The sequence below is a fragment of the Crocodylus porosus genome, unplaced genomic scaffold (assembly GCF_001723895.1).
Source record: "Crocodylus porosus isolate Cpor-Errol unplaced genomic scaffold, CroPor_comp1, whole genome shotgun sequence".
Lineage (NCBI taxonomy): Eukaryota > Metazoa > Chordata > Crocodylia > Crocodylidae > Crocodylus > Crocodylus porosus.
The window spans coordinates 72,109,677-72,136,201 of record NW_017728931.1 but is presented as its reverse complement, the minus strand read 5'-3'; the positions used below and the strand labels follow the sequence as shown (position 1 = coordinate 72,136,201).

At 40.4% G+C, this 26,525-nt stretch overlaps 1 protein-coding gene across 6 annotated transcripts in view; it reads left to right on the top strand.

Annotated features, from left to right (window-relative positions):
• Positions 1–26,525, top strand: part of PTPRQ (protein tyrosine phosphatase, receptor type Q) — a 217,037-nt gene that overhangs the window by 62,697 nt on the left and 127,815 nt on the right. For all 6 annotated transcript variants that reach the window (XM_019543153.1, XM_019543150.1, XM_019543152.1 and 3 more), the window contains exons 22-29: positions 1,348–1,547; positions 3,690–3,939; positions 7,680–7,808; positions 8,865–9,011; positions 18,442–18,614; positions 23,699–23,906; positions 25,014–25,166; positions 25,285–25,464. In XM_019543153.1, the coding sequence (XP_019398698.1) occupies positions 1,348–1,547; positions 3,690–3,939; positions 7,680–7,808; positions 8,865–9,011; positions 18,442–18,614; positions 23,699–23,906; positions 25,014–25,166; positions 25,285–25,464 (1,440 nt within the window). The remainder of the gene's footprint in view (positions 1–1,347; positions 1,548–3,689; positions 3,940–7,679; positions 7,809–8,864; positions 9,012–18,441; positions 18,615–23,698; positions 23,907–25,013; positions 25,167–25,284; positions 25,465–26,525) is intronic.

Sequence of the window (26,525 nt, the reverse complement as noted above, 5' to 3'; positions counted from 1 at the left end):
CCTTGTTCCGCACTCCAGATAAGATTATGCTGCATTCCATTTCTTTGTAGTGTGATTTAAACACATTCACTGACTATTCAATGAACAACTAAAACTGGTACAGAACAGTATTTCATAGTCACACAATAGCTTTCCATGGGAAATTATAACTAAAATACTATAGCTATGGTATACTTGGAAGTATTAAATGAAAAGTGTCTAAGTTACCAAAAGATGAGTTTTCAAATATTCATTTTATTTTATTCTTCTCTAAAGTGACAGGTCCAATTTGCTAGTTTTTGTGCCTATATTAATCTATATTACATTTTGATTTAAAAATAACTTTCTAAGGTCAAATCAAAATTTAAAAAATGATTTCAGTTTTAGAACTCTAATTTCTCATTCTGTCACACATGAATTTAAAAGCCAGACCAAACTGGAGTCACAGTTAATTCACTTGAATCCAGCTTGCTAGATCTTAATTGCAAAAGCAAGTGCTACGTTTGTTTTCATAAGAAGGCAGTGATGTTGAAATGTGAAATTTAAGGGCCATTATTAATATGAAATCCAAGCAGTTACAAATTGTGTTTTCAGTTCCTACATCAAGCCATGAGCCCTCCTGCCAATTTTATTGGTTTTACATTCACCCTTTCCTATTTTCCTCGCCTATGCTCTGGAAATGATCGATCAATGTACATGTGCATGTAAAACAGAACACAAAGTGATTGTCAGAAATGCAATATCTGAAAAAATGGACAAAGATGTATATATTTTTTAATCACTCTGAATTACAGGAAATTTAAGTGCTACTTTAAACATAGTAGGTGGAAGTCCTTTCAGAAAATGTGATTTCTTTTAATAGAGCCAAATGCTTTATTTCTGTCGGCCTGATTTTTACTGTGTTCTCATTTTAGCTAGACTGAGAGCTAACGGATTGCTTATCAACCAGCTGGAGGTGTTAATGAAAGCTTGTTTCCTGTGACATGCTCACGCTGTGTTTACCCAAGTATTTGAAAATTAGATGCATTCCAGAATGCATTCAACTCAAAGAAACGTAAAGAGGGAGGAAAAAAATATTTTGCTAAATAATAGATACTGTCCTTTTGTGTAAGAGAATAAATATAAATTATTTCTAGAGTTGGAGTGCAAAACAACTTTTAAAGTTTAAGAGATTCCTCAGATATCTTAGTCCTGAATAATAGTGTTAGCTAGATAACATTTTAAAACTGATATTAGGAAGAAGAATAAAAAGATTTTCTTTACTTTTTAAGCGCAATTGAGATTAGAAAAGATTTGATTCTGAAATACATACTTGCTATGAAGAAATGTATGCCTTATTGGTTTTGTTTGTTTTGTTTTGTTTCCAAGCTCCAGGTAAAGTAGTGAATCTCACAGTTGACGCCTTAAATTATTCAGCTGTAAATCTGATCTGGTTTCTGCCTCGGCAACCAAATGGAAAGATAACTAGTTTCAAGATTAGTGTGAAACATGCAAGAAGTGGAATTGTAGTGAAAGATGTCTCTGTTAAAGTAGAGGACCTTCTGTCTGGGAGGTTACCAGAATGTAATGTAAGTGTTAAAAACCTTTTCATTAGAAACTAGATTAGAACCACAAAATGTTGTTCCAGATTTGAATTTTGAATGGTCCCAAAATTTGAGGATTTCTGGACCTGGAATTTGATTCAGGACTAAAATAAACCTCTCCTTTGCTCATATAATATCTTTGCATAAAAGAGAACTTAAAGCCATGTACAAAACGTAAGCCTAATACTTGATACATTTGGATAAAGACCTTTATGTATGAGCTAGAGCAGGTTAGCAGTATTTTCAACTGAATACTTTTCTAGTGGAAAATGCAGTTTAATTGAAATTTAAGCATCTCATGAGAAGTATTAATATAAACAATGTTTTGGTATAAAATATTTCATTTTTTTTCTTCATTTACATAATGGTAGCACATTTCATTTTGATAAGGTACGCACATCATTTAATTGAGTTTCAACTTCAATACTGTATTTATTTTAATATTGTATTACAATGCAACATACCTCATGGTTTATGTATATTATACTTACAATACTTCAGAAATATTGAAATTAAATGTATTACCTTATTAAAATGAAATGATTTCACATTAGTGAAACTAGATATTTCACTGTTTCCAGATTTTCAGAATTTTAAATTTTCTGTGAAATAATTCCATATATTTTACTTTTCTTTCCAATTCAGAGCAAACACAAATTTCTAAATGTCAAACTCTCCTGCAGGGTGGAAATTCTACTCTCAGCTGGAATTTTTCCATGACTGGAGCTAGTATCCATCTCTGACGAGAAGTACCATTTTTAATTGCACCAGTTTGTAAAGACTTGAGTTTCAGATTTTACCTGAAAAATAGATATCCTTAGGCTTAGTTATTTCAGTACAAACTGCAAAGAGATAGCGCTACCTGCTGAACATAATTTATTGTAGTATCAGTAGCTTTACTGATTAAGCTGATTAGTGCTTTCTCAGACTTAAAACATAGTAAAAGCATACACTTTTAAATTAGTTACTGGGAAACTCATTGAGTCAAGTAGCTGAATCCCGGAAAGAAACTCTAGGAATATTTAATGAACATTAGATATTTCATTTTGTTAGTATGCATTCATGAGTTTGTATTGTAAAAGAGGAGACCTAATAAGATGGAAAGAACTGCCTAGCTTACACTGGGTGAGTTACTACCAGTGTCAAATTGGGAAAGATGCTAACAACCTGAATTTACTGATGCACAGAAAGGAAAACTTATATTCAAATGTCTTTTTATAATGTTTGTGTCCACCCACATTTGCCGTTACATGTCTGGTACTGCACATTTTAAATTTAATATATTTTATCATGTTTTTTAGTTTACTTTTTGATGTTGTGAAAATCAAATGATCTGGCAGATTTCTCTATTTACCAAGATTTTTGCATGGAATTCTTTTCCTGAGAGCATGCCCAAGGCTTCCATCTTTTCTTGTTTGTTTGGGTTTTTCTTGTTCTTAGGCTTTTATACAAGGGACAGTCAAAGTAACGCCTTTTACTTTTATTGTCGGACAATATTATTGAAAATGTTGTACAGAATCTGCACTTCATTTCTGAACACAATTATTTTTCAACATGGTCTCCTTTTCCACCAATAGCCTTTTTACACAGCTGAACAAGGGCAAATCTCCTGACATTGTAAAAGTCTTTGTCCTTGTTGTGCAGCCACTGTTGCACAGCCACCATCACTTTACTGTCATCCCAAAAAAGTTGCCATCATAGTGCATCCTTCATCCTGTAGGCAGCACCATCCATCCACTCAATTATATTGCCATTGTGGTCCTCAGGTTGGTGTGTGTGCTAGCACTGTCATACAGAAGCAGCACCTGTGGCACGTCTCTGCTGGGCTCTTGGAATGGGACTTGAGACAGACTAATGAGTTTATTACTCTTGCCTTAGGCAAGAAGTTAATAAGAGCACCTTCCATGTTCATGGCTCACTTAAGAGATGTTATTTTCAAACCGACCCTTGCAGATTATTTTTATCCTGCTAGGAACTGAAACGCTCATCTCTATCCAATATCTATATAATGATATGTAATATGCATGTAATAGAAAGATTTATAGGTAGCTCCAAATCCATGCTGATTAAAACAAAATGTTTAAGTTAAAGATTTGGCTTTTCATGGTTCTTATTTTGTCTTCATAGGATAACAGTGAATCATTTTTGTGGAGTACCACCACACCTTCAACAACTTTTGGAAAATCTACAGTTCCTTCACAGACTACGCTTACACCGGTTAAAATAGCACCTAGTAAAATGAGCTCTGTCTGGAATGAACCAATTAGCTTTGTTGTGACTAATCTTAGACCATACACCACTTACCTTTTTGAAGTCTCTGCAGTTACCACTGAAGCAGGTTATATTGACAGTGCAATTGTCCGAACACCAGAATCAGGTATGTGTTTCTTTTGGACTAAAATCTTTGAAGTGCAGAAGAAAATCAAGATGTAAAAATCTCAGATTATTTTGAAATAAAAATTATACTGAATAGGATCCTTCAGGGTGTGATTCTCTTTAAAACTAGAACTAAGAGCATATTTCAACATATACTTTTTTCTTCATTATATACTTCTCAGTATGCTCAATCAGTTTTAGCAGGTGGGATCTACTGAATAGATTGGGATGTGTGTGTGCTCATAAGCAGGTGAGGAACCTATCCCAGCAAAGAATCCAGGTTCTCTTGTATAATATTATATTTTAGATATAATCCAGGTTCTCCTTTATAATACAATTCAGTCCAATACAAGAGAACCTGGATTAGTTCCTTGGCTACTGATGGCCACGAGGATTTGTGAACTGTCTAGGAGTCATATATAGCCAAAACAGATAGTTGCAAAGCACAAAAAAAGAAGCACAGTTCATGATATGACACTAGGAGCACATGGGAATAGGAAAGGGTGGCAAAGATTACAGAGCTGATATTTCAAAGAGTGGGTACTAAGCATCCCAGGTGAAGCACTCTACCCTCCACTGCTTGAGTGCTGGGGACAATTTGTTCTGCTTTTATAAGACGGAGCCTACATGATGTTGAGTGCTGGGATTTCAGTGAGATTTCTCAACAGCTTTTAGAAAGCACTTAGCATGTTCCAGATGAGGCCCAAAGCTCAGAACCTAGCTTTTATAGACCTGAGGAAGGATGCTTTGTACCTGAAAGCTTGTCTAACTTTTTTCTCAACTATATCGTTAGTCCAATAAAAGTGCCACCAAAAAGTCCTTGCTTCTTGTATATTTCCTAGACCATTAAAACTACAACACTCTAAACCTATTACACCATAGTTAGAAGAGGTGTTAGCAGAGCTTTTGGGCACAGAGTACCCTCAGCTGGCATCTACTGAAGGGGGTGGGAAGCAGCCTGTCCCTCCACTCCCCACTTGAGCAGTTTAAGGTTCCTCCCAACCCCACACCATCTCAGCGTACTGGCCCTGGGCTGGGGCCTGCTCATGCCCTCCCTCCTCCTGCTGCCCTCTTGAGTGGGGAGTAGGGGGGGAATCTTCGGAAGGGCTGCTCCCCCCAGGCAGACCTGTGGCTGTGATCTCATGTGGGCCATGGAGGGCCTGGCTGTGATCTCATGTGGGCCATGGAGGAGATATAAATCCCCTTCCCACCCTCTATTTCAGCCTGTAGGCCTGGCCATACTCTACTCTCCACTCAAGTGGAGAGTGGGAAGAAAAGCCTGGGAGGGATTGCTTCCCCATGGCGAGGTAGACCCCAGCTGGGGTTCCCCCTGCACCACCTCAGTGTGCTGGCCTGGGCCAGGGCCTGGCCATTCCCCCCCTCACCTGCTTGTTCTCCGCTCAAGCAGGGAATGGGGGAAAAGCCTGGGAGGGGATGCTTTTACCCCCATCCCCACAGGCAGACCCCATCTGGGGTTCAGAGATAGGTCCCATCCCCCACCCCATCCTCTTCTAAGCCAACTGAAGCAGTGATAGCGCTCTGGCTAGGGAGCAGAGGTGCAGGCCAATCCTGCTCTGCTGGAGCAGACAGCACAGCCCAGGGTTGCAAAGCATCCTGGGATGCTGGGGGACTGTGAGTTAACTTGAAGCAGGAGGTGGTCTGGCATAGAAGTTCCATAAACTGCTTTGACTTAAGTCAGTTCAGTCTGATACTACATCCAACCAGGTTTCTCTTAAACCAGTTTTGGTCATTTTGGAAGCAGAGCACAGAGGCTGCTCCAGTCTGCTTGAATTCCAGTGTCAGAGCAGACTGGATTAATTGAGTCTGCTGGAGCATGGCAATTGCCAATGTCTCAGTAATTAAAGCCCCCATGAGAACCAAGTCCTGAGATTTGGAAGCTTCTGCCAGTTGTTTAAAGAAGGCCTTTATCTGCTGCTGCTTCCTTCTAGTTTTGTAGCCTGTAACAAATGGCTACGATGACATTTGCCACTACTGCTTCCCCCTCTGACCTTTATCCAGATCCTTTCAGCAGGTCTATCTTATACTTAGTACTGCATCTCAGAAAAAGTATACTTCACCCTTATGTATAGGGCAACGCTTCCTACGTTTTTCCCCTGCCTGTCTTTCCTGAGCAAGCTATACCCATCCATGATTATGCTCCAGTCATGTAAGCTACCCCATCATGTTTCCATAATCTTAGTTACACAAACATTTTGTGATTGCACTAGGATATCCAGTTCTTCCTCTTTGTTTCCCCATTCTTTCTGCATTAGTATATAAACATTTCAGGTATCTGATTGTCCTGTTTGCTCCCTGTGAACATTGCTAAGGCTTCTGCTATTGCTTCCACTTACTAATTTTTTATCCAGATAAAACAATGACTTTTCTTTAATTCTACTACATAAATGAAAGTAGTCACTTAAAGGAGGAGGGAGCTGTAAACCTGTGGGAGCAAAGAGTAGTTATTGAAAGTAACTACAAAATGAGCACTGGGTAATTGAAAAAGAGGACTTAATTATGTAAAAGATTAATGTCATTCAAAAGGGAAGAAGGTTGTTACAACTGAAGGACTATGGAAAGATTTGGTAAACTATAATGAGCCGTAAAACCATTTCTGTGTTTAGCCTATGGGTTTTAGGGTCTGGTAAAACCAAAACTGAGTTTTGGTTCCCGGCTCATTTTCCAAGTGTATTTTGTAGGTTTCCCTAGAGTACAGAGACTGTGAATTCAGAAATGGAGTGGTTGTTCAGTGTAAAAGATTCTCCCGTTGTTGATTGCAGGTTTTTGTTCTATACCATTTTTGGAAAGTTGATTCTGAAGCATAATGGTTGCTTAGTTTCTCTTACAGTTTAAGTGAGGTCATTTGCTGCATTGGACGATACATAAGTCTACAGCTAAATGTGACATATTGGATCCATAGGTTGTACTACAGGGTGTGTTGATTGTGGTAATGGTAGAGATGTATTGACAGAAATTGCACTTGCTGTTTAGGCAGGTTCGTTCCACTTGCTGTCTGTTGGTCAGTGGGAAGTTTCCTTCTGATAGTGAGTGGGTGAGGTTTGGGAATTGTTTGAAATCTGGGAAAGAAATATTCCTAACACCTTCCCATTCCTGGATTGTCTAACATCTCTCCCAACTATACAGTTGGTCCAATAAAAGATATTTCTGGAAGTACTTTGCTACTCAGAATCTATTAGGAAACTATGCTTTAGAAAATCTAGTAATGCCATGTCTTTAATTCCCATTAAAAGGAAAGAGTTTTTTTTTCATGTGCTAAGATCTTTTCTGGATTGGGTTTTTATACAGTTGAGGTCATCAATAAATACCAAGAGACCTGCTCTATAAAATAAAGATTTTGCATACCCTTCATGAAACATCTACCTGTCTATGGTTCCATGTTGTTCCCACCTTAGTAGTATTTGAGCACCATCTATGTATAAATTAATAGCAATAATGAGGTCCCTAGTACTTATCTTCCAGGGTTTTTTGCATATTGCTATCTCTTTTGCTGGTTAATTTACTATCGCCCCCCCCCTTTTTTTTTTTAAATAAAAGGAAGTGGAATTAAAAATAATATTAATACAAGATACATTTTTTCAATGTCAATGTTTTTAATTTTTCTCTGATCTGGCTTGACTAATTTTATATAAGTTAAATTATATGATGATAATAGGAAACCCTAATCTGAATCATATGCGAGTGTGTGTGTGTGTGTAAAATAAGTTTTCAATATTGTTCTAGTTCCAGAAGATGCACCACAGAATTTTGCTAAAGGCAATGTTACAGCAAAATCCTTTTCAGTGTCTTGGGACCCACCAACCATAGTAACAGGAAAATTTAGCTACAGAGTTGAGCTATATGGACCTTCTGGTGAGTCTGAATCAATGTTATGTTTCCTTTCTTATTGCTGTAATAGTTTTATTACAATAACTAAACTACTTTCATTTTCAAAATAGATATTCAGGAGTGAAATTTTTCTGTTTCAGAATTAGCTTGATAGTACAGTAATACCTCATTATAACAAATCTCTATGAGACTGGGAGACAAATTAATTAAAATATGGTGTTTGCCATAATAGGATTAATAAATTTGCTGCCTCAGAATAATGATGTTTTTAGTTCTTGCTCCTGGGATTGTTAAAGCTTGGAGCTTGTTATAAATGGAGGTTGTTCAAGTAATATTGGATGATTGTGTTTCTGTTAGTTTTTCAGTGAAAAGGACATTTTTATTCACAGAGGACCATTGCTGCTGGAGATACCTGAAACAGACACACACACAGGCTTATCTCTTCCACTTTTTTAGAGAGCCAGTATGTTAAGTTATCATTTAAATCAAGGAGAGCAAAGGGATACATTTTCAAGTGGAAACTTTTATTGCATTGAATTCTTCTATTCCAAAAATCAGAAGTTTATTTGGGTCCAGTTAATAGCCATCTAACCTATGTTTAGGGTTGGTCCCCTTGGATTTAACTCACCTCTGACTCCTCTTGCATTGTCCCATTCAAGGCAGTGAGGGTACACATAATGGGTACCTCTATATTGTGTATATTTAAGGTCTCTCTTTCTTCCTCTGACCTAATAGCTCCACCAGCCATCTCCCACTCATATGCATCTCTGGGAGATTGGTTCTTTGAGTCTCTTATCAACACTGGACAGAAAGTGCAGTATTAGAAAAGAAATTAACAAGAAGTACACTCTCTGTGATTCAGAAGTGTAATATGTATTGCAAATAGTATTTAAGTATTTTATCAAAGGTATGCAATATCACTTACTATGGGACCCATCACTAATGAAATCTTAATGTAAATGAACATTTTTATCATTGTTTGATTTTTATTTCATTGTGAGAAAAAATAACTACATTCAACACATAAATGAAATACTGTTTTAATATTTATACTAATATTTCTTTTCTGTTTCAATTTAGGTTGTATTGTGGATAACAGCACTAAAGATCTCAAGTTTATATTTAATAACCTAATACCATTTACAACATATGATGTGTATGTTGGTGCTGAGACAAGTGCTGGTGTGGGGCCTAAGGCTAATCTTACAATTTTCACTCCGGCTGGAGGTAAGTGGGGTTATAGAAATAAAGTTAGTAAAAGTTATTTTCTTGCTACATGTGATGATTAGTTTCAGTTCTCTCTTCAGAGCCATTTCTGAAATCTGTATATGAAAAACAGGTGTGTTTCTAGTTCACTTCCTCCTTAGTCTAGGCATGTTAGGAACTGCCCACCCCACCACTAAAAAACCAGAATATACAGGAAAATACTGTATAGATATCTTCCCCTTCTACTTTCTCAGGCATACACAACAATTAAAACACTCTATAATCAAATTTATCTTCATTTGGAAGCTTTCAAAGATTGTTTAACTAATACATTTTTTGGCTGAAGGAAAGCAATTACTTCAGAGTAAGGCAATTCAGTTAAAGGAACAACTCAGTTATTTGGCCATTAGATGGCAGCATGTAATGGGATAAACAAACATTTCTGGAATTAGATGAAAATTTTGGTTAATTTAAAATTGTTAATTGTTTCATTTAAAATATCTCAGGTTTGATGAATTTTTAATAAGTTCAAAACTGGCTCCATGTCAGGTATTTGTAGTAGTAGTTATTTACAGTTTTTACTAAAACCAGTACAATAAACTGGACAATAAAATGTTATATGATAATAATAATAATAATAACAACTATATATAGTTTAGTTTTTTTTTCTGAAAGCATACAATAAGATTATACTTTCTACCAGTTTAAACAACATTCAAACGGAAGACAGATGTGAAGGGTACTTTGCTGCCATTTGTGGGGCAGGAAGGACAGTCAGCAGAGCTAAAAAAAAAATGGCTAAAATGAAGCAATATATAGTAGTAATGTGAAACAGGGAATTTCTATTTGATTTAAGCCTTTGTTCATTGTGCAAGTAGTGCAGATATGCCTGGGGAGTATAAGACAAGCTGTAAGTTGTTAGCAGCCAAACTGTTTTTTGGTCTTTAGCCCGTATTTAAAGTTTTCCACTGATGGAGAGATCAATTTTCCTCTTATTTCTTCAAAAAATAAACATAATCACAAATTGTAATTTAAGCTATATAACTTATTCTTCCCTCAAGAATATATCCTCTCTGAATATAGGGTCCAACATCACCTTCCTATGATGACTTCAGATCTCATTAGAGTGAATTGCAGTCTAATCTTCTTTGGCAATCCCTCGCAGTCGAGGGTGATTGTCTTCCATGATTGTCCTGTCTATCGGTACAAATATGGGCTGATGAGCCTGATGCAGGATTGGCAGATTCAGTTACAACTTGGGTATGTGTTTCTCTGTGTGGTGGGTGTCTCTGGATTCTTCATTTAGTCCATGACACGCTATTTCTGCTGTTTCTGTTTTTCATCTCCTCTGTTGTCATAAGGTTTCAGAGTACTGACATCCTTGCAGAAGACTTCATTCATTTGAGGTGGTCCTGGGTGATAGTGTCCTACACACTGATGATGATGTTACATTTTTTTTAAGTTGGTCTTGAGGACATCCTTGAAGTACTTTCTCTGCCCTCTTCTTGAACATACGCCTTGACTGAGCAGGGAGAATAAAACTTGCTTCAGAAGTCTGAAGTCAGACCATCCAGATGATGTGGCCAGCCAGTGAAGTTGATGTTGGATGATCTTTGCCTCGATGCTTATGGTGTTTGCTTGCAAGAGGACCCTAATATTGGTACATCTGTCTTCCCACAGAATTCGAAGGATCATCCACAGACAGTGTTGATGGTACTTCTCCATTGACTTGAGGTGTCTTCTGTACATTGTCCACATCTCAGCTCCATACAATAAGGTGGGGATTACAACTTCTTGATAAACCATGAACTTGTTTTTGGATCTGATGTCACCATCTATGAACATCCATTTCCTCATGCAGCCAAAGGTTGCACGTGCACATTTGAAGCACTGCTGGATTTCTTCATCAATGTCAGCCTTCTGTGAGAGATGGCTTCCGAGGTACGGGAATACTCAGCATTCTTTAGACTCGCACCATGAATCTGGATTACTGAAGTAGGGGACTGCTTATTAAGAGCTTGTTGATGAAGGACCTTAGTCTTCTGAATGTTAGGAGTCAGACCCATTTTCCTGCATGCCTCACTAAAAACATTGACAATTGCCTGAAAGTCTGTTTCCAAGTGAGCACAAACTGCAGTATCATCAGTGTACTGGAGCTCAGTGATTGAGATCAGCGTGGTCTTGGTTTTGGCTTGGAGTAAAATGAGATTAAACAGCTTACCATCTATTTGGTAATTTAACTCCACTCTGACTAGAAGCTTGCTGGGGGTCAGATGTAACATTGTGGTAAGGAATATCAAGAAGAATTTTGGAGCAATGATGCAGCCTTGCTTAACTCCCATCTTAACCTCAGAGGGATCTGTGATAGATCTGACGTTGAGAACAACTACTTGCATACCATCATGGAACATTCAAAGAATGGTGATAAATTTTGGTGGGCATCTGTACTTCAGAAGGATCCTCCACAGTGCTTCTTAGTTGATGGAGTTGAAGGGTTTTGTGAGGTCAAAGAAGGCCATGTAGCAGGTTTATGTTGTTCCCAGCATTTTTCCTGCAGCTGGCAAGCTGACATTAGATGTGCATCTTGATGCCCTAAACCCACACTGAGATTCTGGGAAGAACTCTTCAGCAAGTGGAAGGAGACAGCTCAGGAGGGTTCTTGCAATGGTCTTTCCTGTGGTGGACAGAAAGGTGACCCCTGCATTACTTTTAGTTGGCCTTGTCTCCTTTCCTGAAGATTGTCACCATCACGATGTCCCTGAAGTCATCTGGGATTTCCTCATTATTCCAAGTCCTTAAAATGAGGGCAGGACCTGGGATATGAGCTCCTCTCCCCTCTGCTTGAAAATTTCAGCAGGGATTCCATCAGCTTCAGATGCACTGTCATTCTTCATCTGCTTTGATGGCTTCCCTCACCTCGTCAAGTGTTGGAGGAATTCCAAAATAGTCTCTGACTGGGTATTGCAGGAGGGAGTTGAGAGCACTCTCAGCAACAGAGTTTTGACTGAGAAGAGTTTCAAAGTACTCCTTCCAATGAGCATTGATGGCTCTCCTTTCCTTGATCAAGTCTCCTCCATCCTTAGATCTGAAGGGGGTTGGTTCCTGAGTAGTCAGACCATAGATGGCTATGGTGGCATTGAAAAAATGCACATATTGTGCATGTCAGTGAGATGTTGAATCTCCTTAACCTTGTCTTCTCACCATCTGTTCTTCATATTGCAGGTGCTCCTTTGAAACTTAGCCTTGGTTTGTTGGTTATTTGATTTCTTTTGCTTGGAGTTGATGTCATTCACTAAACACAAAAGGCCTTGTGCTTGCAGTTGATCAACTCTTGACTCTCCTGGTCAGTCTCATGAAACCAGTCTTTGATGTTTCCTAGTACAGAGTCTAAGTGTCTCTTCATAGGCACTGATGACAGTGAACTTGAAGGCACCCCACGTGCTGTCAACATTTTCCCATTGTTGTTGATTGGAATTTGCCAGTTTTTTGTTGAGCACTGGTAGAAGAGGTCTTGCTTAATTGGGTCCTTGAGTCCTTCATTGCTGATCTTCCACCAGCATTACTTCTGCTGCAGCCATTGCTTGGGAGGCAGTTTGAGTGACATAACCAAACAGATGAGTCAATGAGCATCCAGCAGTTGTCAGCTCCTAGCATAGCTTGGGTAATGCAGACATCTTTGAGATCCGAGGCATGACCAATGACTTAATCAGTCAGGTACCAATGTTTAGATCATGTGTGCTGCCATGATGTCATGTGCTTGTTTTTCTAGCAGAACCAAGGTGTTGATGATGAAGAGTTTGTTCCTCATATTTGGTTAGGAGGAGGAGGATGCTGAACTTGACCTTTCCTACTCCTTCCTTGCTGGTGTTTCTGTTCCAGCAGTTTGAGTCCCTTTTGATTCTGGCTTTAAAATGCCTAGAAAGTTTAGTCTTTCTCCTTCCAGAACATCAGAAAGGATTTGGTCAAGGCTGGCTTAGATTTCCTCCTTGGTTTCATTGGCAGCATCAAGAGTCAGGGCATACTCACTGATGACAATGGCATATGTGCTGTCCATCAGTTGTCATGTAGGTGCTCATTAATTCTGATAGGCAACTAATTGAGTTGGTTTATTATTTTGTTCTTGATGGCAAAACCAACTCTGTGGAGCTGGTATTCTTTTTCCTGTTCACCCTTCCAGATGAAAGTGTAGCCACCTTCATGTTCTTTGAGTTGCCCATCTGCTGCTCTCTGGGTCTTGCTCAGTGCATCTATGTCAATGTTGTTGCCTGAATTCTCAAGTCACAATTGTGGTGCAGTGCTCTAAGTGTTCACTATTAGGATTGTCCATGAGAGTCCTGGTGCTCCAGGTTCTGAAACTGGTTGTATGCCTTTGTTGATTTCAACCACAGTAAAGGTGATCCCACTAGGCATGGTTATCCATTCAGGAAGAAAGCAGAGAGGCTATGTTTAGGGCACCTTTTCTAGCCCCCTCCCCATGTGTGGTAAGCAGAGTGGATCCTGAAGTTACAGCTGCTAAATCACACTCCTGCCTTGTCCAAGTGCTAGATGACTTTCTTGTAACTGCCACCTTCATGCCAATTCATGACTAGGAGCTTCCAGACCTCACAGTCCTGCTCCCATCATCTAGTTGCCAAAGAGCCTAAAAAATGTGCTGGAAAATCCAGTTTCATGGAAGCTGCCTGTGTGTGATTTCTTTTATCATGGAGAAGCTTCTGCACATCAGCTTCCACACGGTTCTTGACAGAATGGGACCTTAATTCAATGGCAAGGAGGCCAAGACAATTGGAGATCTTGTATCACTACAACCTTTGTCCACTTTTGCAGCTGTTGAGATTCTAACATCTTCCTCTCTCTGTTCTACTGTTGAGGACTTGTAGACCTATGTCTATGGGCTGGGCAGGCTTATTCTAGTGGTGACACCTTGGCACAGCACTATCAAGGGATACATGGATGTATGTCAGTTTTCAGGAGGGAAAGCATTGTATCTACTGTCTCCACTATATCCTGGTGGTGCTGCTACTGCTTGGTCAGTGACTGAGTGTTACTTCTTTTTTTGCAACTAACTTTCTCTGGAGGTCATTCCTCTATCAACTCCCTGTGGACATGTTGGGTAGCAGTACAGTTCTGCTGCCAGTCTAGTAATTGCCTCTTGCTTGTAGTTTTATACTGCAGATAGGAGGGTTTCAAGGCCAAAAGAGTGCCTTTTCAATGTAAAATAATTGAAATGTAAGAAAATCCCGCTGCCTGCATATCTGTCTCCCTGGTAGTGTCTTTAATTCTTACATCTATGGGCATTTATACACATACGTTTTTGTCCTGTGACACCAGAGATCTGCCACTTCAATGAATTGAGTCTGCTTCACATGCAAGCTGATATGCACCATGCTGTGCTGCGTGCAGTTGTATAAGCGGCAAAATGTGTGTCAGCAGACAGAAAATGGCAGTGGTGCATTTTTGAACTAAAGCACCTACCATTTTCTCAGCGCTGATGCACATTCTGACACTTACACAGCTTACACAATTGCAGCTCTTTGAAGCATTTCAAAGCTCCTGGCTTGTATGTGTAAAAATGCCCTATGTCTTGTTTTAAATATAGGGGAAATACTGGGCCTTTGACTGTCAGAACATTTCTCAGGCCATCTGTGTGGATGAGAATATAAACATATTGTTTAATCATCTAAACACGTGCTTATTTGGTAAAAGAGGGGTTTTTAAAATCAGCTTCTCAGGCTCTCCAAGAAAAAAGTTCTCATTTTTATACAGTAATTTAGAGTTCTTAATTGAGCTGGACTGGTCACATTAAACAGTCCTGTTTCAGAGTGCGCAAGCACCCACTTCTGCCCCACCTCCCATCCATCGTAGAATTTGGTAGAGATAAAAGCCAGCTTAAAGAAGTAATTAAAGAGAGGTATTTATTCAATGTATATGCCACACTTCCCGAAAAGGCTCAAGGTGATTTACAATGAAAGAAACAGATCTATAAAAACAAAGTAAAATATTAAAATAAGAATGGACAAACTCTCCCTCTCCCTGAGCCCAGAGAAAAAAAGCGAAATTCAGCAGCAAACTACCCACTCCCCAAAGCTCCTACTCCTCTACCTCTGACCAAGGAGAATGTCAACCCCCTGTTTCACCCAAACTTGCTTCCCAGCCCACCTTTAGTAAAAACAATTCCCTCCCAGCTGTATTCAGTAACATTCCTACCTACTCCCACTCCCCCGCCTTGCATGCAGAAGATCCCGCTTTCCCCCCTTATTGTCCCTTCAAAGCTAATCTCCCCCTGTCCAACGCCAGATACAGGCATTGAATATAAACTGGTATAAGTGACCAAAAACCTGTTTACACCCATAACAAATCAGTGTCCCAGCCACCTGCGGAGGGTTTGGGATTAAGAGTATGGTCGGGGTAGAAAGGTAAGAAAGGTTTACTGACTTAACAAAAACACAACTACGTGTAGTAACAAGATAAACAATGACAGGTGAGACCAGTTCACGTCGGCAACTTATCAGCAGTCCCCTCTGATGCCTGATGTACAACAGGTTTATCTTTCCACAAAGTTCAGCAAAGTCAAGCAACCCTGATCAGTGCTGTCCGAGAGGTCCTGGGAAGGACCCTGGAATTCAGTCCTTGGGCTCCTCGAGATCCACGGGCCCAATGATCCAGGCCAACAGCTAACTAATCCTTTTCACAGAGCTGTATCTTCCTTTAGAATGATTTCTGGATATTCCTGCCAATTTATAGCTTCTGAATGGTACTGATAATGTACAGCCACTCAGATTCTTTTTACTTCAACTGTCCTTAGACTGACCAATAGCAGTACAAGCCTTGCATTCCTTTGATAAGGTTAATTTTAACTACACCACAGGGTCTTACAACTTTAAGGCTTTGCTAAATTTACTAGGCCTTTATACAAGGCCTTACTACATCTTAAACTTTAATTAGGCTCTTAGCAACAACATATAGCTTAGTATCTAAACAAATACAGAAAAACACTTGGTCTAATCTTCATAGAGCCTTCAGCAAGCATCTTTATCACACAGACATAATTTTCAGCTGTCACAATCAGAAGTTCAGGGCACATAGTCTGGTTTTAAAATGGTGAAACCCAGTCTAACATAGACCTGGACTGATGAGGTATCAGACTTCATTGACTTAGGTTAGACCAGTCCATCAGACTTCTGTACCAGATCCCCTATTCATGTTAGGTCATCCCCACTAGCCCCCAGTCACAGGGAGATATGTTAGTGCTTAGTTGCCGGTGGCAGAGTGCCTTTGGTGCCTACTACTTTAAGGGATGGGAGCAGCTGGCAAGTGCAGGACAGCCCTGATGAGGCAGCCATTTTAAGGCTAGGGCCACATGACAGAGGCAGCAGTCTGCTGCAGGTAGCCAGAAAGACAACAGCTGGCTGAGAAGCTGTTCAGGAATACTCTGGAGGAACGAGCAGGAGCTATGGAGATAGTAGGAGGCTCTTGGTCCTGGGTAAGTTCAAAAACTGCACCCTGCTGGGGAAGAGCAGTCTGGCAGGGCTGTCCATGGTGGGAAAGTCTCCCAGAAATGCCAAAACAGTTACCTCCCCGGAGAAAGGCGCCTGATAACCCCAGCCCCCGCTGTCTGTTGGGTTATTTAGAGAGCAGACGGGAGAAGGGCAGGCATGTCCCTGGACACCTGAGCCCCATGGGCTGAGTGCCTGTAGACTGCAGAGAGGAGGGCTTAGGACAAACCAAAATGCAAGAAGACCCTGGTGGCCCAGGTAAAGGGGCAGAGAGAGAAGCCCAAGGGAGGGGGCAGAGAGTGACCCAGAGTAGGAACAGGCAGAGAGTCCAGACATTGTTATTAGAGACATGGGACAGAAGAGGTGTATGGCCTGTGTTTGGAGGGGCCCAAGAAGGCAGACCTATTTGAGTTGGAGTGGGCTAGTTACTCAGAGACCTGACCAGAGGGACCCGCAGCTGGTTAATGCTGGGGCCAGGACCAGAAGGATCAGAAGGACCAGGGTGCCCACCGCAAAGGACACCCAGAGCCAGGGTTCCTGGGGTTCTGATTGGGCTAGAGCCGGGGCCAGGGCCTGTGTGGCTAAAGGTCCCAGAGAGGGGGGCTACTAGTGAGGGGGAGAAGGGTTCAGAGAGCTTGACAATCCAGAATGAGGGTGGAGTAACTGCCTGATTAGGAGGGATCTAGTTGGGGTCCAGACTTGGATGTTATGTAGCCCAGTGTGGGGCCAGAGCCAATAAGAACTTATGATGCCACTGCGAGGCATGGGACATGGTAAGGAAAGGTCAGAGCTATGTGTATAGCACCCCCTGGCATCAGGGCAGTAAAATGGGCAGTCTCCCACTTATACTAAGTTATTACATCAAGTTGTGGGAGGCGAGCCAGGGCAGATTGCTCTAGACAGGTGGACAGGCCAATGTGAGACCCAGCCCTGGGGTGTCCCCTGGTCACATTGCTCCAGACTGTCACAGACCCAAGGCAGCACAAATACAGGCAGGCAGGGGCAGGGAATCTCACACCAGGCAGTGGGGACAGGGGTGCTCCGTAGAAAGAAGGATCAGGCCCCTCAGAGTTCGGCATCAGCAGCAGCTGAGGGGCCCAATCCTTCCTTCTACGGAGCATCCAGGCCATGTCTGACTGGCTACTAGGCACATGTCCTCAACCCCCTGCCATCACCACGGACCCTGCCCCATGCCCACCCTACACTTCCCAGACAGCCCAAGAGACGGTCACCATGGCAAGCCTAGCGAGTGGTGGCTGGGACTGTGGGGAGCCATTCCTGCTGCTCAGTAGAACTGGCATTTTTGTTAATGTAAAAAGTATGTCAATTGCACTGAGCACATGCCAGGTTCGTGGAACATATTCCATTCTTCAGGAACTAAAATAGTCTTTAAAATAAAATACATTTCATGGGAAGTTTGAAAATTTTTGGTTTAAAACAAAGTAAAATTTCATGCAAACTGAAAATGCTGGGGTTTTGTCGAGCTCTCATCTTATTCCGTCTCTGACCTATATATTTTTTTATTTGTCAGATTTCTTTTACATTGTTGCTTCTGGAAAAATAATCAAAAAATAATCCTTTTTTTTCAAATTTTTACACTCTGCATCAGATTTTAAAGTGGTATAAATCAGTATAGTTCCCATAACTTTAATGGAGCTACACTGATTTACACTAGTTCATTGCCTGGCCATGTGTGTACAGTCATATCACAGAACTCAGTATCCTATAGCTGTCTGCATGTTTTTAAAATGTGATTAAGTCAGTATTAGAAAAAAATTATCTGAAGTAACTTGCTGATCGCTTTGGAACAACTTAGTTTCAAATCTGATTAAAATCTGACTTGGTCTTGTTTAGTAGGCTGAGAAAGTTAATAATAACATTTAGAAAACGACTGGCAGTCTTTAAATAAATTCACCATTGGAGATGGCATTTAATATAAGCTTTTCCTTTTGTTTTAGTTCCAAGTGCTGTATCTGATTTACAACTAGTAGAGGTAGAAGCCACACTCATAAAAATTGTTTGGAAAAAACCGCAGCAACCAAATGGAATTATTACTCAATATAGGGTTACAGTCATAGTTCAGAATACAGGAGAGCCTCTAGAAAATACAATTCTCACAGGAAAAATTAAGGTACTTTATTTTTTGTTTTGTTGTTTTTACCTGCATTATTTTGTTCTTGTGAATGCCCTCATCTTTTTAATTGTGAAATTAGTTTTCGCTGATTAATTGTCATTACTTTTGCATTGATTTGTTTTCTTCATTTCTATGGTTAATTGAAGTTTAAACATGTTTTCACCCTTTCTAGATTCAGCTGATGTAAAATGTTTTTAGAATGAAGCTCCATACACACATCACAAATGTGGTTTGGCTTTACAGATGAGCAAATATTTTGTAAAGGATAGGATTGCCCATTTGGACATTTATATAATTTTGCTTTTATTACTAGTAATATTGTAAAGAATCCTTCATGTAAATTTAGGCAAGTGTATTCATACTTTCTTTCTTCAGACCCAAAGAAGAGTGCTTAGCACTTGAAAGCTTGTCTTTCTAAATTTATTACAACTATGCAATTGATTCAGTAAAGGATATTGCCCACACAACTTCTTGCTTTGCAAATATTCATATTAGCCATTTTCTCAAAATCACTAGGGATAGTGATTGTCATGAAAGAGAATAGTATTGAAAATGAACATTTAATCTGAACATGAATAAATTCTTTAAATTATTATATAGTTTACAGTAATATCTTTTGAGGCTGCTGCTAAAAATAAGATTATTGTTAGGCTTTGTACAAATCTGTAATATGCATTCATGCTCTTAAGAATTTACAGAAATACATTTTTATTAACTCCTTTTTACTGGTAGGAAACAGGCATAGAAATATAAAATGGGGGTGATCAAAATTAACTGAACTTATGTTTTTTGATGAAATTTTTCTTCAAATTTTTCATTTTTCTATTAAGAGAATAAAAAAATATTAGAGTTTCACAATTTTTTGAGGAGGGGTCAACATGCGTTAGGAACTGGTAAGAATTGGTTTATTATTATTATTATTGGAAAAACCCATATAATTTAAAAAGAAAATCATGAACTTGTTTTCTGGCTATTCAACCAGTTCCGTTCTTACATGATTTGTGAAAGGTTGCATGGATTATATTGCTCCACTGAAGAAAATGAAGTAATGTTTCAGGGTTAAGCCTTTCATGAAAATAATACAATTAGTAAACTATTGATGAATGTTAAATAGTTTTAAAATCTTGACTCACTTTCAGAACAATAAAAGTTAATTTTCCATAGGACAGTATTTTCAGTGAAGTTAATTTTCATTCATAATAATTTAGCAAATAAGAAAATAACATATTATTAACATATTGAACTGTTTATTAAATGCTATATTACAGATGTACTTTAGTCAAAGGAAGCAAAAAGATCTGAATATGAGAAGTCCAATGAAAAGTCCATTGACTTCTCAATTGGGGTTTGGAGCATCCAAAGTGAATATAGGATTAGACAGTATACCATATTTCTAGATAGGTTGTTACATATCCCAGACTTGAAAAATGATCACAGCAGATTTTGACTGAAACATTCAACTCTTTTTTTGTTCATGGTGCTCCATTTATGGTCAATAGGACCAGTGACAGACATTACACATAAACCAGTTTAAGTGATCGGAAACTGGTTTAAACCTGTAACAGGACAGACATGGAGTGCAGATAAGCCAGTTTCAAAATGGTTGAAACCGGTTTGAGAAAAACCTGGCTGAATGTAGTATCAGACTTAACTGATTTGGCTCAAACCGGTTTATGCATCATCTGTCCTTGGCCCTTTGATGGTTTGAGGTAAATCAGAGACCCTCAGCATCCCGGCATACTCTCTTGGCTGGGTGGGGCTGTCTGCCCTGGCCCTGCCCTTCAGATCCCCAGCCCCAGCAAGGACAGGCAGGGGCAAAGGTCTGGCCAGAGAGGGTTTTAATTCCTCTGCAGTGGGGGGCTGGCGGCAGGGCCCTTATTGGGGGCAGCAGCCCGTCATACTGTGGGGGAGCACAAGCCCCTTACCAGTGAGGGGCTGGGTCATGGGGCTGGCAGAGCTTCAGCCAGCTGTGTGTGGCAGCACAGGGGTCCCGAGCAGGCCAGAGCCCTGTAAGTCCCCCGCAGCACTCCACAGCATAGCGCCCACTGGGAAGGGGCTCGTTCTAAGAAGCCACCATGGTTACTACTGGTGGCTGCTCCAGCTGCTGGGTGGGGCTGGGCCCGGTCCCTGCCATTCTTCTGTGCTGGAGGCAAGCCCCACACATCTGGAGGAGGCTTATTTAGCCGCTAGCATCAGAGCGTGGTTTACAGTTTGCCCTGAGCACTGGAGCTGCTGCGGCATCTTCCTGGTCAGGGAAAGCCCCTCCTGGCTGGAGAAGTTAATTCAGTTGCTGGCTGGGAGAGGCTTGCCCCAAGCAGTGCTTGGGGCAAGTTTCTTCCTGGCAGGAGGGGACTTATTCAGCTGCTGGCATCAGAGCGCAGTTTGCTGGCCTGGGCTCTAGCCTCCACAGCCGTGTGCTGGGGCCAGCTCCCTCCTGGCCGGAGGGGCTTATTCAGCCACTGGCCCCAGCAGCTGCAGCCCGGCCAGGCAAACTGTGATCTGGTGCCAGAGGCTGAATAGGCCCCCTCCAGCCGGGAGGGGCTTTCCCTGAGCACAGAACAGCTGCGGCAGCTGGAGAAACCACCAGTGGGTGAGTAATCATGATAGGCAGCAGCCTGTCATGGCTTCTTGGAGCAAACCACTTCCCAGTGGGGGCTGTGCTGTGGAGCGCTGTGGGGGGCTTGCAGGGTTCTGGCCTAGTTGGGACCCCAGCACTGCCGCACACAGCTGGCTGCAGCTCTGCCAGCCCTGCAGCGCAGCCCCTCACTGGGAAGGGGCTCGCGGTCCCCTGCAATATGACAGGGGATGCTGTCCCCAGTAAGGGCCCTGCCACCAGCCTCCTGCTGCAGCAGCAGGAAGGAGGCATGGCTGGGCAGGGATGGGGTTTTTCCTCCGGCCTGCAATGGAGGGGACAGCCAGGGGGCCTATTCTGGGCAGGGAGTGAGGGGGGAGTGCCGGGCCTACCCGGCTCCAGTACCTGCTGATGGCATTGGGGGGCGAGGGGAAATTAAACCCCTCTCTGGCCAGTTCAACTGGGTGGGCCACGCACCCCCCTACACCCAGCACAGCTTCCCTGCAGCCAAGGGCCACTCTAGCACACCCCGGCTTCTGGTCTGAGCAACTGCAGACATGTGCCCACATTGCCTCAGTGCAGAGAGCGTGTTTGTCTGGTTATGAACCGGTTCAGCCTAGCCAGGTTAGACTAAGGTTGAATCAGTTGAATCAAAGGTTGAATCAGTTCAGGCTTCGGCTTTTTGAACATCTGTTCCTAGCCAAGATGTTCTGCATAAACAGGGAGTATAGTCTAATTTGATGGAGATTTGAGAACAGTTTGTTTTCAAATTGAATGCTGTGCCTGGAACCACACATAAAATAGAATAACAATGAGTAACTGCTCATTTATTAAACTTGGGAAGAGTCCTTTGGGGAAAAAAAATTGTATGTGTTCATGTAATTAAAGATTGTACCATACATCATAGATACTAAGAGCCAAATTAAGGTAGCAAAGACTATTAAAATTTTAGCAGTTCCTAATGTAGCGTTGACTTGTGAGCATTATTTTTTTTTATGATGTATTGGGTGTGATTTCCAAATTGAAAAAACAAACAAACCCAACAACAGAAAATAAAAGCATACATTGGATTATATGAAAAATGTTGATCCTAACTATACACTTTATCAGTATTTGGACCTTCAGATTTGTTACCTTTTTTACCTAAAGTAGTAACTGACAGCATTAGTGGCCGTTATCTTTTCAGGACCAAGTACAAGAGGTGAATTAGACCAAATCTGTTTCTTTGCTGCCACAAAGTATATTTTTTCAGCAGGATGACTCACATGGATTACTGCAAAGGCCTGTGCTGTTTATCTCTGCCTCTGCTTGACCTCACCAAGTATCTTGTAAGGATACCTGTACCTCACCAGTACAGGATCTTGTTAGTCAATACATACTAGTTATCTTGCTGTAAATACATACTTTTTGACAGTGAAGACTTGGCCACAGCTGACAGTGACTGATATAGAGACTCGGGATTCATAGGTTCAGTCCCAGGTTCTGGATGAGAGAATTTTCTGGTGGATATAGATTGTATCCTGTTGACCCTTTGCCCATTCCTGTTTAACTCCATATTTCACTCCCATCCTTCTGTTGCTCTCTACCATTAACCCACTGGGTTCTGATAGTCTTCTCCTATCCTTCTTTGAATTTCCCAGTTCTTGTCCCTTTGTTTTTGTGCCTGTCCATGCCTATATCCCCTGCCTTCTTTCTGCTCCCCACTTTGCACATAATTATATTCCAGTCCTCTTTCCTTCCCTCGCCTACTCCTAGCTACCCTGCTGGCTCCTATTGTACTCCCTTCTGTTTCTTTTAATATTCTGGCGCCTTTTCACTCCCATGTAATCCAATCTGTAACCCATTCTCTGTATTCTATAGGGAGAACGTGGAGATAACAGGATAGATTCTCCCTCCTCTCAGTTTAAAGGCTAATTGCCATTCTTGCAGCCTTGGGCTGGAACATACTTAGTATAGACGCAATCATCAGTGAATTTTCTTCCAAACTCTAACAAGTCACTAGTGAGCATGGGATGTCTGTGACACTAGGGTAATTCCTTCTTAAATTTCAGGATCTTACTCTAAGACATGGGGGCACTAGAACTTTTCAGTGAAATATTTGTAAGATATTTTTAACAATACAGAGCAACATATGATTCTGTAATTATGTGTTCAGAAACTGTTGAGTTGTTTGGGCTGAAACTTTCTAAAACTACCAAAAGAACTCAGCTGGTCTCAGCCATCATGGAATATTTCCATTGGGAAACATGGAAAATTTGTTTGAGCAGTTAGTTGAGCAAAGTTATAGGCATCTGAGAGAGGTTCTTTTAATGGACAGTGTCAGGCAGCTGTATTTGTGGTCAACATAATGAGCTCCATCTACAATATATATTTGTCTCATAAATGTATACTATTATATTCTATCCATTTATAATATTTTATGTATATAGTAATAAGCATTCTAATGAGAAGAACAAATTAATTGTGTCACATATGGTTTCTAAGTTATTTTTGTATTCTTTACTTTTAGTATTTGATTGATTCTATGGATCCAGATATAATAAATGAAAATATCCAGTCTTTCACCTGGAATACAATAGAAACAGCCACTGGATTATATGAAGGCTCAGGCGAGATGTCCTCCACAATACAAACAGGTTCCCCAGGAATATTTATGAGTTTGTCTAATGATAATTTGCCCAGTATGGATGGAGCTGAAGAATTACATTCAGCTTCTGGTAAATTTTAAGATTTTTTTTTTTACCCATCTCCATGTTCATTAAGTCCCAGTCACTGCCACAAATATGATCTTTAGCACAGAGTTCAACTAAATTATCGATGGGTCATTTGCTGGAGTCAGATTTTTTTACTACCAAATAACCTTCTGAAGCAAATGAGAATGCCACACAGGCAGGAGCTAGCCCCTTGTTACCCAGTTGACCTTCCTTCTAGAGAAAGTAGCACCCTTGAGCCATCAGCCAAGCTGCATAGACAATCAGTTATTACAGTTGCCAAAGCAGGTGTGATTGTAGGGGATTAACATATCTCCAGGCCCTTCACAGACCTTGATTTCTCTGAGCCTTTTGACTAATAGGTTTTCAAATGTCACTGAAGGTAAATAGGTCAAAAAGTTATAACTCTGCTGTATGGGTGCCAAACAGGTGGAGATGACCCTGTGACATGGTGATGTCATTAGTGTGTACACTTGTTCTAAATTATCAATGGAACATTGTTTCTTTAGTAAGTATGGATATTTATGACCCATTAAATACAGGCTTAAAATGCTTCTCCACATTTTTTTACAGTAAGAGATTTAAACAGCAGCTAGAGGGTCAAACTGTGATTTTACACTCAGTTAAACACTGCCTCTCCGGTATAATGGAGGGTAGAAACCTCTGATATCCCAAATAACAGGACAAGACATTAGTCTCAAATTACAATAGAAAAACATAGGTTGGAATATTAGGAAAAAATGTCTAACTATGAGCACTCAAACAGGTTAGAAAGATTGTGGAATTTCCATCCCTGGGAATTTGTAAGAGTAGGTTTAGACAATTGTTTGGGTGAGATGGTTTAGACAGGGATGATCATGCCTTGAACATGGGGTTGAACCAGATAACCTTCTGAGAGCCTTCCAGTCCAATTTTTTTTTCATGACTATGCATATTGGAAGGGTTAGGACATTCCTCTGTCCCTGCAAAACAACGCAACATCTACCTTCTAGGTTGGCCTGAAAGTGAAGTGAAAATGTCTGTATTAATATTGCATGGACATTTCAGCTTGCAAAAATTCCTTTAGTTTTACAAATGGATAACAAAGATTTTTATTCCTTTTCAAAATGACAGATAACCAGTATGCCATTGATATTTCAGCTGAAGAGCTGTCATATGTTATAAAAGGCCTTCTACCTTTCACAAACTACACAATCAGTGTGTCTGCTTTCACTATGATTGGAGAAGGGCCACCAGCTGTTCTCTCAGTTAGAACACGTGAACAAGGTACATGTTTATAACTCTGAAATAATTTGATGTAAATGATTCCTCCTTTTCCTCTTGTTTTTGTTATCATTGCTATTGCTCCTACATGCGATTTTATTTTTTGTCTTTGTTTCTTTAGTTCCAAGCTCAGTACAAAATATACATTATAAAAACATTAGCTCATCATCTGTTTTGCTATATTGGGATCCTCCAGCAAATCCAAATGGAAAAATCACTCATTATACAGTTTATGCAATGGAATTGGATACAAAGAGAACATTCCACTTGATAACCACGAACAACAGCTTATTCATAACAGGTACAGTGTAGCTTCATAAAAATAAATTACAACCATCACTAATTTTAAAAAGTGTAAGTATTTACAGTGTAGGCAGACTAGATTTTTCTTTCCTGAACTCTATGTGAAAGGAGACCTTGGGCAGCACTTTTGAAGCATTGTCCTCTTCTTGCTACCTACCCAGTGGAGGGTTGGGAAGGGTACAATGACACATTAGGGGAGGAGTGGGTGGTGCTAGTAGAGAAGCCCTATTGTATTCTTCTTTGGGTTCTTGGAAATTATCTGGAAAAGGTAATAAAAGTTCTTGGCTCAGGGTCTGGCATGGCTAGAAGTATTCTTGGCTATATGGCTCCAGAGGAGGTCAAGGACCCGAAGGGAGTTTGATGGGAGAGGAGGGCACAGGACCAGAAATCACTTCCTCATAGAAAGCTGAAGTCTTCTGTTAATCCAAATCAATTTAACAGGTTTTAGGGTAGCCTTTAAGGTAAAATGAATCCTATTCACTCCAGCTGTTTCAGAATGATGATCGATAATGTTTTCACTGGTTTTCCCATGGATTTTTTTTCCATAGCAATATACTGTTTTGGCTTTTCATGTGTAAGGATGACAATCTGAGTTAATGTTTTTTAGTGCAAGTTCTTCTACCTTTTTCCACTGTGTATTATAATTTTCTCTGCTTTTAAGATTACCCTTTCTTTTAGCAATAAAAATAGTTTTCAAACACCAGTTTTCAATTCTTATAGTACCATAAGCATATACATGTTGTATAAAATTATGTAGGCATATTCATGTACACACACAAATACTCATGCAGGATTCCAGGTGGATTAATTGCTAAAGTACTGAACAAAGACTAGTCATCTTCTCATGAAATTAACTGCCTGTTTAGCGTGAAGAAGGAAATAAGATAGAATTATAGAAAATTAGGGTTGTAAGGGACCTCAGGATCAAAGCAGGACCACTCCCGTAAAGGAGAACCACCCCAACTACAGCATCAAAGCCAAGACTACCCAGGTCTTAAAAACCTCTGAAGATGGAGACTCCACAACCTTTCTGGGAAGCCACTTTACTGCCTTCCTGGC